The sequence below is a fragment of the Zonotrichia leucophrys genome, chromosome 1A (assembly GCF_028769735.1).
Source record: "Zonotrichia leucophrys gambelii isolate GWCS_2022_RI chromosome 1A, RI_Zleu_2.0, whole genome shotgun sequence".
NCBI classification, from domain to species: Eukaryota; Metazoa; Chordata; class Aves; order Passeriformes; family Passerellidae; genus Zonotrichia; species Zonotrichia leucophrys.
In genome coordinates, this window is record NC_088170.1 from 39014679 (window position 1) to 39034443 (window position 19765).

Consider the following 19765-nt stretch of genomic DNA (forward strand, 5'->3'; position numbering starts at 1 on the left):
TGCTGGCTCGGGACCAGCCCTCTCCAGGAGGAGAAGGGCTGTGTGCGCCTCAGCTCTGGCTACCACAGCCCAACACTTACCTATGAAAGGGCTTGTGCAGAGCAGAAAATGCCTTTGTGACCCTCTGAGATCAACCGAGGAGAAAGAAAAAGGCTCCTTGCAAACCCTGGAGAGTCCCACAGTATTTGCAGAAAGAAGTGAGGTGCATGTCCCAGGAAGCACAGGTAGGCAGGCACTGCAAGTGCTGTGCTAATGCTGCATCCTTCAGCAGTTTCTCCAGTGGGGCTGGCCCCAAGTGATTTGCTAGAGCTGCTCTTCACACCCACTCACATCTCACACAGCACAGCTCACACCACACCTGTGTTCTCATTTTACCACTCTGCCACTGAGGTGCACTTCATTTTGGCTAGAGTAAAACCTGTCAGGGCTGTGGAGAAGCTCAGCAGCAGCTCTCCTGTGCTGTGCCATGCCCTGCCCTGCTGTCACTATGAGCACAGCCTCCTCTTGTAGCCAGCAAAAGAACCTGGAGCAGGCAAACCTGCTTCCTCTGGATTTCAGCCTGGTTTTCCAGAGAGACAAAAATCAAGAAGACAAGACAAATCAAGACTTTTACTTGGAACAAACTTTTTTAAAATTTATTTTATAGATCACACCAGCCTGAGTGATCTGTAAATGCTGGTCACAAAAGAGAGATCACACCACCTCCTTTGCACAAATTGAAGTGAACCTTCTTTCAGTCTCGGCAGTCTCCTTCATTTGGAGCACAAGGAATGGAGAAAGAGAAAACCGCCTGGAGCTCCCTGCTCCCTTCAGAAGCAGAGGGCAGTGAAATCAGATGCAGTTTGATGCTGCTACAGGGCCAGAAGACAAACAAGCCAGGCCCTGGTGCCCTGCTTAGCCACACCTCACACCCCCTCACAATGCGGGTGCTATTAGTGTTGTAGCCGCCTATAGTTCCTCCCTCGCCAGGAGAGTGCTGGTATTTAGGCACATAGCTTGGAAAAGGACTGTCTGACCTCCCCTTCCACCCACTGCAGTCTCTAAGGCAAAGGATCCTGCTCTCCAAACCACCTTTCTTGCCTCTCCCGTGCCGCTTAATGCTCTTGGAGTGCTGGTGTTGGCAGCGGGAGATGCGCTCTGCCACTCAGCCCGCCTGGAAGCCCACCCCGAGCCACAAGGTGAGCTGCAATGAACTCCACACAGGTGACACAGAGTGAGGAACAGGAACAACCTGCTAAGGAGGGACAGAAACTTTGCAGTCTCTCTCTGATTAAAATAAAAGTCCTTCATTGGAGGAGGAAGCCCTCGGAGAAACCGAGCCTGACCGCGCCTGCTGGGGGGAGCCATGATTTGCTGAGGATGCCACCTCCTCCTCAAAATGCTACCATGCTCCCAGAGCTCACCATGAGCTGGCAGAGGATAATTCCTGTCCTCACCAGAGCCAAGGGAGGAGGTAGGGTTAGAAGACAAGAGATCAAAATAAGCAGGGAATCAATCACTTGAAAAACTCATTAAATGGTTAAAGAAACCATTCTAACAGTAATTCGTAAACTGTGCTTGCAGGGCCTTCTTGGAGAAGCCAGAATTTCTCATTAAGAAAAATAAAATCTTTAAAAAAATTCAGTGAAAATCAGAAAAATTACCATGTACTTCCAACCTTGAAAGCACTTGTATAAATTTGGTACCAATTTGTCACTGCCCTCTTTGGCCAAGAGGGGAGAAGACAAATCCTACTTCTGCCATGCAAAGTTTGGCCAGTGAGTTCCAAAAAGGTTTTGGAAATCTTGGAGTAAACAAAATGAAGGAAAGGTCATGTTAGCCTGGTGTCTCTGTTCCAAAGGTATCTTACCACCTGTGAGCTCTGTCCGCCGAGGTGAGAAGGCTTTCTCTGGCTCAAGGACGGACTGAGTGCTCCTGCACTGTTCTTAATACTGTCAGTGGAGCTGCTGCAGCCTTGGGAGGCAGGGGAGATTTGCTCCAATGTGCACTCAACAAACACTGGGAAAAGCAGCACAATGGGAAGGGGAACTGGGTGGGGTAAATGTCTGCCCATTTCACTCTGTTGCTAGTTAAAATTTTAAGTGCTTTCAACATTATTTGAGAATATTGAGCATAGGATCCCTGAACTTAACATCAACAACTGCTTTCCAATTTGTTTCCCTCTTAGATCTCCAACTAAGAAACTTTCTCACCATCTCCTTCAAACTTCAGTCATTACCACATTAAATTAAATCCACTTAGAAATAGTTTAAGAGGGAGGGAATCCAAAACATATTTGGCACAAGGCCACAGTGGTGATGAAACGATGCTCCATGGAGCCATCCTAAATAACCTGTTTCAACCTTTGCAAGTCTGAAATTTCTGGCATCTGATAACCCCTGGATCTGAGACAGCAAATAGGGGAGAGCAGCAAGTCCTGTGGACAGAAAGGGGTGAGGGAGGAGGGAGGCAACTAACTGGCTCTTTGCAGCTCTATCCAGACTCCCCTCTCATCTTCATGCACACAAAATATAATAAAAACTAATAAGAATAAAAACTAAGCCCATGATGTACAAAAATGTGTCGACAGGGGGAGGAGGAAGGTGTCAGTTACTCAGTTCTCTGTCTTATCACCTTCATTAGCTTATAAATTATGCTCCTCTCCATCGCTTCCTGCAGGGAGGAGGGACGATTCTTCTGCAGCCAATCAGCTGGGATGGGTTTTGGTTTACGCTGCTCTGGATCTTTTGGATAAGAAATGAAGGGATGGGGAGGAATTCTTCAGAGAGAGGAGGAATAAGAAATTCAGCAGCCACTGGCAGGAGTCACACAGGCTCCCTGAGATTTCACTTTATGGCGCTGACCCCCACGTCGACGGCCTCCTCCTCCAACTTTTGACTGGAAAACAAGACTGACTTTAGTGCAAAGCAACCCCTCAGTTGGGATATCAACACAGCAGGAATTCAGATGGATCACACACACATTCAGACAGTGGCAGGGCAGTTGTGACTGAACAGCTTTCTACCACTGCAAGAAGGAGATAAGGCAGGAGGGAGACAGACACACCATGAGGGAAGGAGGAGAGACAGATGCACCAGGAAGTTTTGCCCCTCAAGCTGGGAAGACTTTGATTTCCCAAATTTCTAAATGCTTCACTCCCATGAGAACCAGCAAGTGCCATGGGGCTCAGCATACAGGAAATCAAGGCCTCAGGCTCCCTTGACTTTGTACAGAATTGAAGGAGAGCCCCCCACCCACTACCGTGGCTCTCGACCTGACTTTTCCCAACCTCAGCAAACCCACTGTTTCTCTCTGAGCAGCCAAATACCTTATTGCCCTCACGGCTGTGGGGCTCTTCATCCAGGGCAGGCTGAGGGGACGCAGCAAGGAGAGAGAGGAAGACATAAGCAAGAACAAAAGCAACTCAGAGTCTCAGGGGGAGGGATGAAACAAAGAGCAAGCTGGGACCACTACTTACAACCACAGTGACACTACAGAAAGACAAGGATGAGGTGAAGACTGGGGTGAAGCCCCAGGCATATGCAGAGGGAGAGAATCCCTGCTAGGGGCCCCCTTTGATGAGCAGTCTGGCTCAAGAGGGTGAGATTTGACCATGGCAACTAATCTAGCTAGAATTAAGAAGGGGAACACCCTGTCACTTGACAGAGTGGGTTCCTGAACCCTTCACTTCCTGAGGAAGTACCCTCTAAGGAAAGAACCTTTCTTCTATCAGTAATAAAGCTGATCAGTAGGCCTGCAGTGAGAATTGAGTTTCCATTCCTTTCAGGCCAGGTAAAAGACTAGGTATCCTCCAGGGACAAGCTGAACTGAAGTTCTAACCAACAAAACTACCTGGATAAATTTCTCTAAAGAGAAATTTAAAGTCTTTCCTTCTTCTTGGATGTCCCCTCCTTATTTTTCGAGAGGGCAGATGACCTGTACCTAATACTTAGGTTGTAATTTCTCTAGTGTAGGGATATTCTACCTCTCATTCAAACATCGAAGACTTGTTCTGTGACTGGTTGTCATGTGTTTCACTAGTTCAGCTACTGGGTATACAGAGACACTTCTTCATCGTGCACATGGTCAAAGCAGTGAAACACGTTGCCAAGGGACATTGTACAGTCTTCCTCCCTGGGAGGTTTTTAAGACATGACTGGATAAAACCCTGAGCAACCTGGTCTGACCTCACAGCTAATCCTATTTAGACCAGGAGGTTAGACTAGACACTTCCTGAGTCCAATCTGAACTGTCCCAGTACCCTGAGCTGTCTGCTGGAAGGTCAGCCATGGAGTCATCCAGACATCAGAGAATTATGATTCCTGCTGTGAGACTACTTATATTTCTATTTGTTCTTGTGGCAAGGTGAGTTCGAGGTACGAGGGGATAATACTTCTGCTTTGGAGTACCCTTCCTCCAACAGATGAAACCATGACACAAACAGCTAAGACAGAGATGGTATTTTCCTCACTTACCAATGGTTGCAGGGCAGTAGGTGTTAGTGGTGCTGCAGCTGTTGAGGGGGCCTCATCCCCAGCTGCTGGGCCTCCAGCTGCCATCCCAGCGGCGGGAACACCATCCTCTCGTTTTGTAACAGCTCCCTTCTTTGTTGACTGCATCTTGATCTGCTGTGGCTTGGAGTTCATTGGTGAGTTATTGGTGGTCTGGAGTAGCTGCAAATTGCAAATTGCCAAACTCAGCATTAAAATAGCCAGGATGATCTGGCAAGGTTCAATGCTGCTTTTTAACAAAAAGCCTCTGGAGAATTTGTAAAAATAACCACAAAGAGAAGGACCCAGCAGCAGCGGCTGCTCCAAGAAACCCAGACCTCTGATCTTCCACCCTTGGAAAGGGCCACTTGGCTGAGGTGACACTCCAGCCTCCACAACATGACTCAAATGGAGCAGCTACAAGATGTCAGAAAGAGACTGAGCCTTAAGAACCAGCAGCATATGGCTCAGCCTCTCCCTTTACCTTCCCTCATTCACACCAGCTAAAGACCCACCACATGACAAAGCACATCAGTCATCCTCGACCCACGTCAGGCCTGATGCTTGTGGTTGAAGCACAACCTCTTCCCTCAATCTTCCAGAGCTCTCTGGATTCTCCTGCTGGCTTCTGAGTGCAAGAAGTGACTAATGGGCAGAAGCAGGTGGGACTGGCAGCCCTTACCTTAGTGATGGTACCCACGGCTTTGGTGCGGCCTTCCCGGAAGACGAGGCGCTGGTCTATGTGTAAATACTCCGGGGTTTTGATGAAGCGGAAGTGTACGGTGGCCTTGTCCCCTGTGCGCAGGCAGTCCTTGTCCATGCTGAGAATCGTGGCTGTCTGACGGATGCTGCCACAATGCACTGTCAATGTAAAGCACACGGGCTTTCAGCAGCCAGGCCCATTAGTGGAACCAGCTTCAGAGACACATCTGAGGCAGCTCCTCACCCTACAGCAAAGACTGTATGGGTCACGCAGCTGCCTTTGCTCCATCCCCAAAAAGAACATGCACATCAGCTAGAACAGCTGCCTTCAAATCCTGCCTTCCCTGAAGCACCCTCAACAGAATCCTACACACCAAGCAGCTGGGCTGGAGGACACGCAAACAAAACGAGCATCAGCACTTTCCATCAGCACTTGAAAGTGGAGAATCTTTGCACCATGGAGATACAGCACAGGTAGGCTCCAGATACATTTGAGAGTACACATCTCCTTTTTACCTTATAGCCACCCCACTCTCCTCTGTAAGCACCCTTCCCTCTCCCTTCCACAATGCTAGGAAAGGCAAAACAAGGAACTATGGCATATATTCAGGCTGACAGGGACATCAGGAGCAAAATTGTCTTAGGCTAGATCAGATACAAAATGCTACCACTGGGAAACAAAGACAATCCAACACTGACACACGTACCCATGGCCTGGTATCGTGGGCTGATGGTGGTGGGGTGATGGAGCACCAGAATCTCTGCTTCAAACTCCCACGACGCTTGTGGATTCAGGCGGGGTGACACCATCACCATGCCTTTCCGGATGGAAGAACGCTTGATCTGAAAAGCAGAGACACAAAAAACCTTAGCATGATTCTCTGGGGAAGAAATCTGCTGTTCTGGCTGACTGCATCCAGCAGAATCCTAAGGGATTTCACAGATACTACCTCATGCCCAGTAAAAGGCAAAGCAAGAGGTGCAGAACTCTGTATGTTATGTATAGGATATCATGTAAAGGTTGCAAAAATCAAATTCAGCTGAAGTTTATAAGGAAGCTTTAGAGTACTGGAAATGCTGGACACTTGGCACATTTACCTCACTGATCCTTTAAAAGCAAAACACACATTATCCAAGGAAATTTCTCCTAAATCATGATGTTTGTTAATATAACATTGTACGCCTGATCACATGAAGTATGGTGTAGGTTAAACTATATCTCCTTAAAATCAGTGAACATTGACAGAAACCTTTTGCAAGAGGAGTAATATCAAATTTTGCTGATTTTTAAATCCCAAATCATGCAGCTGACCCTACAAGCCAAGAGGAATAGTGTAAATACACTGTGCAGGCTACTAATGCAGTTCCAGCACAAAAGGAGACTTTTCTTGAAATTCCTCCACTTTCTTAGACATGTCCAACATCATTATCTAGTGGCATTGCTAACCCCTGGCAGCTGCTAGGAAGAAAAACCAGGATGTGGAACCACAGAGGTTCTATGGGATTCCATTCCACTGCAACATGAGGCAGCTGATGTTTGCAGAAACAGCCTTACTGCAGCTGATCTTCTAGAACAGTCTAAAATTAGGAGGGCAGTTCCTGTTCTGGGGGTCTGGAGGAGATCACCTCACCTTCTTCAAGGCAAAGGAGGCAGTCTGGCCTCCCCGCACCTCCTTGACGGGCATCCTCTTGCGGTGGATGGACTTGACAGCAATGGGGAGGAAGTTGCCAAGGGGATCTGGCCCCAGCAGCAGGGTGTCATTTAGCTTGATGAGGCCTCTCAGCGTCGTCCCAGAGACGACTGTTCCTACACCCTATGCCAAAAAAGAGAAAAAGGTAATTGTGGTTACTCTACCAGGCCAGCAGAAGAGCTCTAGAACTCTGCTCTCTAGAGAAGGTACCTGCTTCAGCCTTAAAAAGGGAACACAATATTCTTCCAAACACCAGGATCCTTACCGGGACAGAGTAAGTATCATCTATCTGGAATTCTGCTGGCTCTTCTTCCCTGTAACTGGTCCGTGGAGACAAGAGATTAAGAAACATCTTCAGCAAATCTAGATTCTCCCCAGTAACATTTGAAATCTGGAAAATTGGGCACATCCTGTAAAGGAAAATTGATGAAAATGGAGTTAGTTCACTTTCCTACCTGGCTTTCCACATGTAGGGAGACATCCAAAATCTTGGGACTAATTCAATATACTGTGCTAGGAAGGGAGAGCCTGGCAAGCAGTCAGATGCACAACATCCCATGTTTGAAAACCTGCAACATTGTCTCTGCCTTCCAATGAAATTTGGGAAAAGGTGTAAGGTTCTGAAGAAAGGACTGAAGGAAGCCAAATGCCCTGCTGTCTTCTGCAGACTGCCCAGAAGCAGCCTCTCATTTCTGCCTCAGAGAGGGGAACACAAGCAGGCCAACCTCAAAATCAACACACTCTTATGGAACACACTCCACATGGCAAATGCAACCTTCACACATCTAGACAATGGGACTCTCTGAATCTCCTCACCCAGTCTCCACATTTGAAAGAGAATCATTCTCCTCTACTCCAGTTACCTCTCTGAGCTGAAGTTGGAGGCTGTTACAATGACATCATCCTTGCTCTGAACCAGCACGGGAATCTTCCTGCACCCTGGGGACTTCAGCAGTCGCTGTAACAGCTTCAGGGTTTCTTAAAGGGTGAAATGAATATTGTTAGGGCAGCATCTCCCCTCTTCACAAATCACCTTTGTGGGGTCTCTCCCCACAGGGAGACAGGTGCTCTGGCCACAGATAAGACAGGAGAAGATGGCTAAAGGTGAGACTGTGAGTTTGCTGCAGCCCAGGTAGGACTTAGGAGCCATTCCATCTTCTATTTCATGCCAGCTAGCCCGCTGCCAAGCGACGCCACACATGAACAGACAGACAAGTTTGCAGTGCTGTGAAGGAGACGTTTTGTAGCTGTCTATTAGTAGCTTTAAGCAGTTACAAGGTACTTCCTCTTTCTAGAAAGGATTTTTCATAGTGTATTAATTGAAAATCACGGCTCAGTCACAGAAATATTTGAGAATATGCTAATTGCAAATCAATTTTGACCAAACAAACCTCAATACATTTTCCCTGGCAGTCAACTTGCCATAGGAGGCTGGAGAAGCATTAAAGAGGGTAAAGATTATCATCACAGACTAGGACAATGTGGGTGGACCACATTCAGAAATCTGTGTTTTGGGACAAATCTCATGGCTCCCAATTTTCAGCTTTTGCCTCTTTTTAACTTATTTTCTAAGCCTCATATCCAGCAGCCAGCAGGGGCATTACCTGATGCACTAGTATCAACCTCCTACAGAGTGCCTGACAATAAATAAAGAAAAACCAGAAAAAGGTACTAAGGGCTTAAAAGAGCAAACCATTTATGTTCTACAATCGTCATCCAATTAGACAGGTTTTTGTAAACAAATGATTGCCTATGGGAAAGTAATGTTTTGGATACAGAAACACAAACATCTAATCAGGCCATCTGCTCTTCACAGACATACTTGAGTCAAATCTTGAGTCTATTTACTTTAAACAGAGCATGTCACAGGAGTAGCTTCTCCCAAGAGCAGCTCTTCTCTCCTCACGCTGAGCCCAAGGTTCTCCTTCCTTCCCCGTTATTATCTTATGGTCAGGCCTTACATTTCTTTTGCCAAACATCTATTATAGAGATAAACAGATTATCTTCTGATCACATGCATCTATTTGCCTGAAACATATTTAGGATTTTTATAATAATGCACTGAAGTACAGATAGTACCAGGAGCATTCACTTCTCTGATTCTTAGGACTGATTATCAAAAAAACCCATTGCTCCAATTAACCACAGCATGTTTCTGAAGGCATGAGAAATGCTTAAAGAGAATTTTAAAAGTGAGAATAGTTAACAGCCTACAAAAAGCATCATGCATGGGTTAATGGGATACTGCTGGGGTTAGAGTTGCTTCTTTAATTCAGTTGAGAAAAAAATCACTAGCCCATGCTACTTATTGCCATCCCTGCTTGTGTTCAGTCCTGCCTCACAGCCTGCATATGTAGCTGCTTTAAACCATGATTTATTAAGTGTTGGTTGGTTGTTCAGACAAGAGGAAGGAGCTGCTGTAGTTATGCCAGCATACCTAAGAAGTGGCCAGGTGAGCAGGAGGTAACAAGCAGCTGTCCCTTCACCAACAGCAGGGGGAGATCAAGTGCAATCGCAGCTTAAGATCACACTCGAACTGTGGGCAGGGAGGAAAGCAGCTTTCAAAAGAACTTCCAGACTTTCCCTCCATATCCAGAGAGAAAGCAAAGCCCAAACCCCAACCGTATGCTGCTCTTCTTAGAGCTCAATTAAGCAAAACCTTGTAGCAAACACTTTTGGGCTGCTAAGCTGAGTCCCCAGCATGGGTAAGTTTGACATGGTGAGCATAAGTCAACCACCTGCAAAATGAGCAAGGGAAAAGGACAGATTTCTGGAAGGTGTTTAGAATGCAGCCAGAACCAGATTAAGCAGCTCTCTTCCTGCAGTAATTGCTGAACTCAAGCAGAGGACAGCAACACACAGAGGTCACAAACAGCCCTGGAGAGAGCCTGTAAGACTCACCTTGCAGGATGTTGGCAGGGCACATGTCAATCTTGGTCACCACAACAAAGACAGGAACGTTAAGTGCAAGCGCCAGGCCTAAGTGCTCCTTGGTCATTCCAACAATCCCAGCATTACTCCCAACCTACACCAGGGATATAAAGTACAGGGATGTCAATGGTCCTGCTGCAGTAAGCTGGATTACCAAGAAGGCCTTGTGTCACACATGCAGTAGACTGTGGTTAAGTTACAAATGTGCCACTGGGGCCATAGGACCAGACTCAGCTCATCTCAGATGTTGCTGGACACTGGCAGAGGACTGACTCATTTCACCTCAGTTTTAAAATTCAGAAATCCTTCCATTTTCAAGAATCACCTTGGGCCTGTCTGGGACTGACAGTTCTGGGGCACTTGCCTCACAGTACAGGACAGAGAGCCACAGAGGCTTCTGCTCTCCTGTGAGATGCTGCCTCCCTCCAAAACCCACAGGCACTTTGCAACAGGAAAGAAGTCGAGGCTGTTAAAGCTGTGAACAGCCCCACTCCAGCTGGTATGGTCCATCTTCCTTGCTACCTACCATAAGCATGCAGAAGTCAGGCAAGTGGCCGGTCATGCCAAAGACTGTGGTTTTCAGGTATTTTTCGTGACCAGCCAGGTCAATGAAAGTAATGACCTTGGTGGATTTCTCACAGATCTTTGTCCATTCCAAGCTGCCACCGTGGCTGTCAGGTTTGTTCACCACGTTGCCCTCGCTGTCGAAGCCCAGAATGTCGTTGCCCACGCTGCTGGTGCGGCCTGACTCGATCTCGTGCTTGTGGCGGAAGAGCTTCTGCCGAGCAAAGCCCCGGCCGTTGTCCAACTCGCCGTGAGTCAACACACCCAGCAAGGTGCTCTTCCCTGCGTCCACATTGCCAACTACTGCTACCCTGCAGGGGAAAGGAGAAGCAGCCTGGTAAAATATGGTACCTGAACAAATGAACATGTGAGCCAAAAAACCCAAACATCACTGCTCCTGCAAATAACTGGCTTTTGCTCCCTATCCTTCAAACAGGGATTAAAAAATGTTGGAGCCTCACAAGCAGAGCAGAGATTCTTTTACAGTTATTAACTAACAGCAGAGATCCCAGACTCTGGGGACTGGGATGTGGAAGATTGTGGAAACACTGTCACGGGTGTCCATAACAGTCAACTGAATGTGACGTTGCTTGATGCCACACAGAGTCTCCATTCCAGCTCCTTGTCTCTGCAGTCCAACATAAACAGTGTGGCAATTCAAAAGGAAGACTAAATCCCAACTTGGTCTAGAACACCTCTGCTTTTCTCACATTTCTTATGTTGCAACAGCATCAAGCGCTAAGAAGAGCACAAAAATTAAAATCGTTGTTCCCAGAAAAGGATAAGCTAAAAAAAATAAAAGTGAAATATTTTAGGAGAAAGCCATGTCCTACAGCAAGTTCCCTCTTTGATCAATGTGGCTATTATGGCTGTTGGCAAATGTTGGAAATCCTCTCCATCTAGGTCTGGGCAGACTCTCAAGTCATGTTACATAAGCTAGTATAAGTCCATTAAAATGTGACTTGGATCATCACAGTCTTGGAACAGAACTGGATCCTTTGTCAAAAGTACTGTGTTCCAGCAGTGTGCATATATACACACATACATACCAGCCACATGTGCACACGTCCTCTGGCAACCCAGCACACTTAAAGATGCCCCCACCTGTGAGGTTGTCACCCAGAGAGCCAGCCAGTTGCCACCCAGCCCTCTGCTGAGCACAGGCAAATTTCCACCAACAGTTTGCTCACAAAAGAGACAGCAACAACAACAAAAAGGCAATTTCATCAGCAAGGAGTGGTCAAGCTCGACTCCCTTTGTTGGGTAGCTCCAACACCCAGACCTGAAGCGGCGTTGCTGGCTCAGCAGCACGCACTGCTCACAGGGTAAAAATGCAGCTGAGCTGCTGACTAACCCTGTCTCCACCCGGCTCCTCACCTGACCTCCAGGAAGTCGTTGTCACCCACACGTTTCCGAACCAGGTAGTCGCGCACCTTGCCCCCGGCCTCCTGGTGCTCCCTCAGGAGGATCACGTCTGCCTCGATCTGCTCGGCCATGCTCTTCAACGTGGCATAGGACGCCTCCATGTCTGCCTCGCTCAGCCCGTACTCAGTCCCATCTGGTGTGGTGTGGGGGAGACAAAGGCAGGCAGTGAGCCCCACCTTGCAACAGGCAGAGAGAGCATTGTCATCCTGCCTGCGACCTTCACAACCATCAGGATTTATGTGTGGATCGGAGGTGTCCGCCATGTGCACAGAATAAACACCCTTGGCCCAAAATAAAAAGGGATGGTCTTCACTCTAAGTCCTAAATGACACTAGAAAACCACCATCTTTAATCTAGAGGAGCTTTCTTCACAATCTTTACAAGCAAATATGTAGGAATTGGCAACAAAGACACATTTCTGTCTAATTCCGTTACTTCACCTGCTGAAGGTACTTTGTGTCCTTCAGTCAGATAAAGTATCTCCTCTCACATTGCAAGAAGAGGTAAAGCATTAACGAAAGGAAAGCTCTGAGTGAAGCATCACCACAATTAGCCAGTGAATGTGGCACTGCTTCCTCTGAGCAGCTCACCCAAGCAAAAGAGCTTACAGACCACGCCAGTGGCAACTATCTTGACAGGGTCAAGGAGATCACTATCTCTTTCCCAATCCAGGTGCTGTGAAGGTGCACAGATTTGACCCCAGAATCTCCTCTGTGGGTGAAAAAAAGCCCACAAAACACCAAACAAAGGTGGAGAGCCACACTGCACCCGGATGACCAAAGTTATTGCCATGTGTACATGTTCACATGCATGGCTGACTCATCGGCTGGTAAGCAGGAACTGTAGTTTGCATGAACTTATCAGCATTTTAATTACTGCCCAGCTCTAAAACTAGCTGAGTTACTGGGCAATTTCCAACCTGGCTCATAAGCTGGCTGAGACTGAGGAAAACTAAAACAAGCCTTGGGTTATAGAAGGGAAACGAGAAGCAGGGGACAGGAGATAGCAAAACCCAGGGGAGAAAGGGAAAGGTCACTATTGCTGAACTAATAATCTTCCTATGGCAGTCTTCAATTGCTTCTCAGTCAGCTGAGCTGGGTATCTGGGATGATCAAAATCACACATGCTGAAAGGGAATGAGAAGGAGTGACAGTGGCAGGGATATCAAGATCCTTTCTCTGTTGAAAATATCCCCATCTTCCTCGACTACACTGCAACCCAAAATGAAGTCAGAAGTTTAACCGCATGTTTTAAGAAACAAACGCCTATTTCTAAGTGAATCACTAAAACAACTACCAGCCAACACTCTCACAAGGTATCCTAGAAAAGAAAGCAGGTACTAGCCTGACTAGCTAGATCTCCACTGCAGATGTGCATATCCCCAACACCAAGGATATAGTCTACATGTGGGAAGCTTGTTTGAAGGCAAGAGAATAATCCCTGGCTGCAGAAACACTGGCCATCTAATTCTGGCTTCTCCTCTATATTGGCTGCTTCACAAAACTCCATGAAAACCCAAAAAGCACACAGTTCTGGGGTTACACAGCTCCCTCTCTCCATTATTTCAGCCAATCCTGGCAGGGTTTCATATTCCTCAAACACAGCAAATGTCTGATCATGACAACTTAATATTCAGTAGATATCCAGTGTTCTTGAAACATGTCTTTTGCCTTATGATAACCATAAACAATTATTTGATACTCAGAAATTTCTATTTCAAAGCAAGGGCATGCTTTGCCCTTTACCAGCATTTACCAGCATCAGATGCAAATACTGGAACTGTCAAAAAGAACAAAAATGTAACCCATGCTAACTGCTAAAATCTGCAAAGGCAAATGACTGCAGTCACACACAAATTAATGTGACAGTAAAGGTCTCATGCTGAGCAAAGGAAAACCTTTCCCTGTGGTAGTATGTGTAGCAGACACATACTACCACAGAAAGTCAGCAGCATGTATTTTGGCTATGGGAAGTATCTATCGAAGTATCTATCATAAATTCCTGTGGGGTAAAAATATGTTATTTCCAACAGAGCAGTGAACAAAATCAGACAGAACAAGACCTTCACAGACATTGAAGACATCTGTACTAAAGCTGTTATTATAATTTTAGATTCTTTGTCTTTTCCTGGTGTGCTCAGACAAGATAAGCATTATTTCCAAAAAAGAACTTGCACAATTTTGTTAAAAAAATATATTTAGCTCCACTACATGAGACAGTTGTCGGCAGGGACAAAACGAAAGAATCTCTCCCACATATTCTGCTATATTTTATGAACATTTTCAAGTCATTCTGGAAAAATAAGTGTTAACTTCAACAGCAGTCTAGTTAGATGAACCAGGTTTTTCTTATAATTTTAATAATTTTTTTTTGTTTTGCTGGGGAAGCTATACTCACCTGATCCTTGTCCAATGACATAGATGGTCTCCCCACATCCCTCATCAATCCTTTCTGACATCTGCTGGAGCAAACTGTCATACTGCTCTGAAGTTGGACTCACCATCACCAGCTGGAAAAAAAGATTGAATATCTATTTGCAGATATCAGGCAAACAATTTCTAAACCAGCTTCAGTTACAAGCACAATCAATCTATGTGCTTTATTGAAAAAGAAGGACTCTTTTTCCAGGACCGCTTTGTGGTGGTTTGGTTTTGTTTTTTAAACCAGTTTTGCTGACAGCTACTTCCTTGTGACACTGCATAAGGTTGTTTGTCTGAGCTCAGAGTTCATTTATGCAGGAAAATACACTTCAAAGCAAGTAAGAACACCAAGCATCTCATTTTGATGTAACCAATGTTTAAAAGCCACATTTAAGTGAACACTCCAATGTGTTTTCATTCAAGGAAAACAGAAAGGGGAGCAGATATTTTCTCCACAGAAATTCCCTAGCTGGGTACCACAATCTCTGCTGCAGAGTGCTGCTGCTCCCCTGAAGCATGACTGGACAGCCAGAGAAAGCCAACCCGACCTCGCTGCAGAGAACACCTGGGCACCAAAATCCAGAGCATCTTTTAAGTCTTTCACATATTTGATATCCCCTTCTGTTTTCTGAGGGGGCAGAAGGAGAGAACACAAATAAGCATTATTTTCAAATTTTAGGTACTTTACACAACGGTGCTGAAGGGCAGACATGCAAAAGCAATTTGTATGAGCACATCTGGAGGTTTCAGCAGTGGAGAGCTGCAGTTTTGTAGGCCAGCAGCTGTACTACCAACAAACTTTGACTGCAGCTATTGCAATAATCAAACTTCCTTTGCCCCTCCCTGCAGGAACATCAAGGGAATGAAAAAATAAAACAGAAACAAAGCAGGAAATGAGGACAAGAGAGTGCTTCAGGAACGATTTTTCCTAGAATGGAAGAGCACCATTTCTGGCAGAAACCTGCACTGCTCACACAGTACAGCAGAGGACACTTGCACAGAGCAGCCACAATGGTGGCATGGCAGTGACAGACCAAGGAGACCTCCATCAGCCACTCTACCTGCTCTCTGGCTGCCTCCATGGTTACAAATCTGCTGCTGGCTCAGCATCCCAGTGCAGCAGCCTGATAGCTGTGGCAATTGATACAGATTTCTGTGAAAAAGGCACTTTCAGTAAGTTATTAAAGGCTGACACCCACTAAGAGCCCTAAGGGTAGGCACACCTGTGCCAACACTCAGTGACATCCACAGCTGTCCCTACATACACGTCCCAAATATCACACCCAGAAAGAAGCACTTCCCTTCACTATGCACTGAGACTGAAAGCTGTGCTAAATTAGATGTTTGCCTAAAACATATGGTTTAGAGCAGTTGACAATAACATCCTCAAGTCTGCCCAACATGCCCTAACACAGCCTGACTTGCTTAGCACAGTTAACACACTGTGTTTTCAAGGAGAAACTGCTTTTACCACCGCCACTATTACACACTTGATGAAGGTCTTTTTGAAAATCTAGAATGTGAAGGAACCCAACCCCTCACAAATAATGTTGACGCAGATTTCCAAAACCATAGTGATGATGCTTGGAGACTGAAGCACAGACAGCAGGTGCTGGTCAGAAGGTTTAAGGCTGCCAAAGCAAGTTTTTCCACAGATGTTAAGGGTCCCAGACAGCTGGGATGTGTGTGCAAGGGCCAGACAGCTACAAGAGATACAACCACCTTCACATTACCCTTTTGGACACATGCCCTACCTAAACCTTTCAACTACTTGGCGAGGTCTGCAAAGTGTACCAAAGCACTCTGCTCAGCAAGGTCACAGTCTTTCTATTTCATGCTATAAAAGAATGAGTTTTGCTTTTATTAAGTTTTCTTTCAGTTCTGTTTTCCTTTTAGTTTCATTTTCTTCTTGAGGGAAACCACTGGATGCAAATGCACTGAGAGTGAAATCAGCAACTGTTGAGAGGCTCAGTCCGGGCAGGAAGGGAAGGCTGTGTTTGGATGTGCAGGGCTCCTTTCACCCTGCAAGCACTTGCAGGAATACCTGGATGCACAGCAGACAATCTCACTCTTTAGGCCAGTGCACCAGCACAAGCCAGGGACTCAGAAAGATCTATTAAACAGGCTGTAACACACACAAAGATCAATAAAATAGCTGGGGCCACCAGAGCAGGGCAAACTAACTTCAGTTTCTTCAAGTCTCATCACCAGCTTTGAGTCCCAGTGCTTCAGCAGCGTGAGCAGGCAGGGTGCTGTAGCAAGTACCAAGGCACTCAGCAGCTCACTGTACCCTTTCCTCTGCCAGGCAGGAGGGCTGGGGCCTCAAACAGCACAGGCTCACTGATACCAGGCCACAGCACTGCTCCCCCACACTGCTGCTTTCACTGCCACACAAAGGGGCTCCTGAAGGGTGCTCCAGCAGCAGACTGCCTCCAAAGGTTACTCTGCAGCCCATGAGGTTCAGAGCTTGTACGACACAGTAGGACACCAAGAGAAACATCTGGAGATAAAACAGCAGCTTTCATGGATCACACCTTCCAATGGCACTCAGCATTTCTGACAACTATTTCTGCAGTCACAGCCCCAGCCAGCTGGATGGTTTCCTGGGTCACTGCAAGATGTGATGTGTTGTTTTGAAGATCTCTTTAGGTTCCTGGATGGAGAGAGCCTGTCCTCTGTCATCTCCTTGGTCGAAGAGAAGCCCTCCATTTTGCTTCCTCTGCTTTTTTTTTTTTTTGCTTTTCACCTCTGAGCAACCCCTCCATGCCTGCACTATGAATGCATGTTTTGAAGAGGCTTTCACAAAGTCAAAAATGTTCACTTTTGTTCTTTCCACTTTGTCAGGCAGTGAGCAGTTATCAGTGGGATCCATGCAGGTCTAGCAACCTCAGGTTTCCTATAGGGCAAAAAAATGACAACCAGTTATGTTTTATTCTTAAGACAGCAGAAGGAAACATCTCACAAGTTCAAAATGCCATTTCTCAAATCCCTTCCCAGTCTCTGGGGAGAGGTGGCTTTGCCTGCCTCCATGAGGCAGACAAACTCTAAGTACTAGGGGCAAACCCTATGTTTGGTACACAGCGCTGCCCTTTACTGGAAAAACAGAGCCTGTCATTTTGCATGGCTGGAAAGCCACCAGCAGCCATCGAGGAGCTGGGGGAAAGGCACCTTCTGTAGTGTCATATTTTGTTTTCTATGCCCTGTAGTCATACATTGTTCAGGTGCCATTATGCTCTGTTGTCAGTGTAGATCTAAAGTAAGTATCAGCTTCACTAATAGCCTTGTGTGCTTTGGTTTTTGACCTGAAAGTTGATTGCTGCTGCAGTGTGCTGGCACTGAAGGGAAAACAAACACCCACTAAGATCAACATGGTAATGAATTTGTGCTGATGAACAGAACTGTCTCCCTGACCAGCTGACAAGGTGCACTTGATAACAGAATCCCAAAGCGTTCCTCTCTAAAAAGAGCTCACCTTACACACAGGGAAAAGACCAGGGAAAAGTATTAACACAGCCAGGGGTGGGTCAGAAGGACCAGGACAGAACTAGCAACTATCAAACAAACTGTTTGCAGTGGGAGTCCCCATTTTAAGTAGGGACTGGAGTGGAACAATTCAGCTGGGAGGACAGAAAAGACTGGGGGGGGCAGTCAGGTTAGCTACTGCATTCTCACCATATGATTGCTGCTTTGAGCACACAGTGGGAGATTAACTCAGAAAGATGGAGCAGAGTTCACAGTTTCAGCTCTCATCCAAGGTGGGGATGAATGAAAAGTCCAGGGAAAAGACAGCAGATGCACAATGCTGTCTGGAAAAGTAAATTATAATAAAGGTCAAAAAATGCTTACCTACCACTTCCACAGCACCTCCAGATTTCTAGGAATGGAAGACAGACTGACACCACAAATGGGAGTTTGTGGGAGAAAATCACTCTTCTCTCTTTGCTGGAGTTTTGGTCAGGTTCCTGGCTGTCAAGAATCAGTGATGCAGTCCTTGGCATCCTCCTTGGCTCTCTTCCACAGCAGTCACGTCCAAGACAAAGCACAGATCAATATTGGCATCCTGTATAAAAATCTTGTCCAGCTCATTAAGGCACGATCGATAGATACTACAGGTTTGATTTCTGTTCTTTACTATCTTACAAGACATCTTTGCAACATTTGTTTTAATACAGTACCATACTGTAAAATAGCCATTAAAAAGAAAAAGGTTTCCATGTCCACAGACACAATTCCTCTTTCCTTCTCTGTGCATAGAGGGCAACAAAGTCCAGGACTCTGGAACAACTTAAGCTGGAAGCATGAAGAGGGAGGATGACAGAAAACTAGGAGGAAATAACAGCTATGCTGCCTTCTGGATCACATAATTACAAGTGGATCAAATGAAGTTTTCAGGAGACTTTAGGGTGGGAGATAGCACCACAGTACACCAAACCCGTGGCAGCAAAAGGCATACATTTAAAGAGATCAGCCAACTGGGAAAAAAAATAGAAGACAGTGACAGAAGGCAACTAAGTCTGTGGCAGGTTCTGGCACACACATATTACTACAATGTACCTTCCTGCAGGATGGAAGCGAGAATGGTTCTGACAGAAATAAGACCACCACACAGTTTTGTCACTGGGATCCTAGAAAGGAGCTGCACAAGGTGAACAAGCCTTTTCTGCGTTGACTTAACCCTCTTTGCAAGATCAAAGCACCCTTGTCACTGGGCTCTTACGCTCAAAAGTTACAAGCTCTGACCTCCTTTTAAGATTGTGGAGAAAGTCCCAGGAACTAGTACAACTGGCAGCAGAGATAACTACAGAGACCCAGCGCGGAGAGCAAACGTCAGCGGGACGTAGCAGCAGCTGACAGCTCCAAACCCGGCGCTTCCTGAGGCTGCTACCCCGGCTGCGGGCTGGCGTTCCCCCCGAGCAGCCCAGGCGGGGAAGGCGCAGGGCGGAGCAGCCTGCCAGCCCCGTCCAGGGTAGGGGACAACTTTGCTGCGCCTCTCCCGACCGCCTCCACACAGCACCTCTGGCTCTGCCGCCCGCCCAGGTGATGCTGGGGCCGGCGGAGCGCTCAGGGGAGCCTCCCGTCCCGGCGGAGGCAGGCGGGCCCCCGCCTCTCGCTCTCCTGCGAGGGGTGCGGGGGAGCGGTCAGGCTCGGGCGCAGCCCCCCGCGCACGGCCGACCGGCAGGGAGGAGAGCGGCGGGGGCCTGGCGGGGTGATGGCGCTCGCCGCCGCCCGCCCCCCCGCCGGGCCTACCTTACTGGTGAGGTCGATCTCGGGCTCGCCGTTGAGCGCCTCGCCGTCCTCGCCGTCGAAGGCTGCGCGGAGGGGACAGGCGGCCGCCGCCACGCGAGGCCGGCCGCCCGGGGAGCCGGGCTCCGGGGCGAACATACAGGCCGGCACCGGGGACCCCCCGGGAACCGGGGATCTGCTCCGCTCCGCCGCCGCCATCTTCCCTTCCCTGCCCGGCTCTCCGCCCCGGCACCGCCCCCGGGCCCGCCAAGGCGGCGCCCGCCAATCACCGGCGGCGCAGCGGCTAAATTTGCATGTTGCCATGACGACAGTGGGTGGA

General features: G+C 47.3%; 1 protein-coding gene across 3 annotated transcripts; it reads right to left on the reverse strand.

The window, feature by feature from the left end:
- Positions 1-621: 621 nt before the first annotated feature.
- Positions 622-19669, reverse strand: GTPBP1 (GTP binding protein 1). Of its 3 annotated transcripts, XM_064702392.1 has the most exons (13): positions 19450-19669; positions 14180-14291; positions 11735-11915; positions 10320-10668; positions 9764-9887; positions 7726-7840; positions 7128-7272; positions 6803-6985; positions 5879-6014; positions 5152-5330; positions 4455-4652; positions 3308-3349; positions 622-2877 (listed from the first exon to the last, which is right to left on the reverse strand). In XM_064702392.1, exons 1-13 carry the CDS (start codon positions 19642-19644, stop codon positions 2785-2787), a joined length of 2052 nt encoding a protein of 683 aa, XP_064558462.1. In that variant the 5' UTR covers positions 19645-19669; the 3' UTR covers positions 622-2784. The 3 variants fall into 3 exon arrangements, with proteins under 3 accessions (XP_064558462.1, XP_064558463.1, XP_064558460.1); XM_064702393.1 differs by lacking the exon at positions 3308-3349; XM_064702390.1 differs by lacking the exons at positions 622-2877; positions 3308-3349 and having other exon boundaries at positions 3364-4652.
- Between the last annotated feature and the right edge of the window lie 96 nt (positions 19670-19765).

What these genes read in the sequence shown, in the direction of transcription:
- GTPBP1 (XM_064702390.1), bottom strand. Translation starts at nt 19,644, where the DNA reads ATGGCGGCGGCGGAGCGGAGCAGATCCCCGGTTCCCGGGGGGTCCCCG. An exon ending in TCCAACTTCAGCTCAGAGAG is followed by an intron (nt 7,273 to 7,725) that starts GTAACTGGAGTA and finishes TTTCCTTTACAG; the next exon opens with GATGTGCCCAATTTTCCAGA. An exon ending in CCTCCTTTGCCTTGAAGAAG is followed by an intron (nt 6,015 to 6,802) that starts GTGAGGTGATCT and finishes TCTGCTTTTCAG; the next exon opens with ATCAAGCGTTCTTCCATCCG.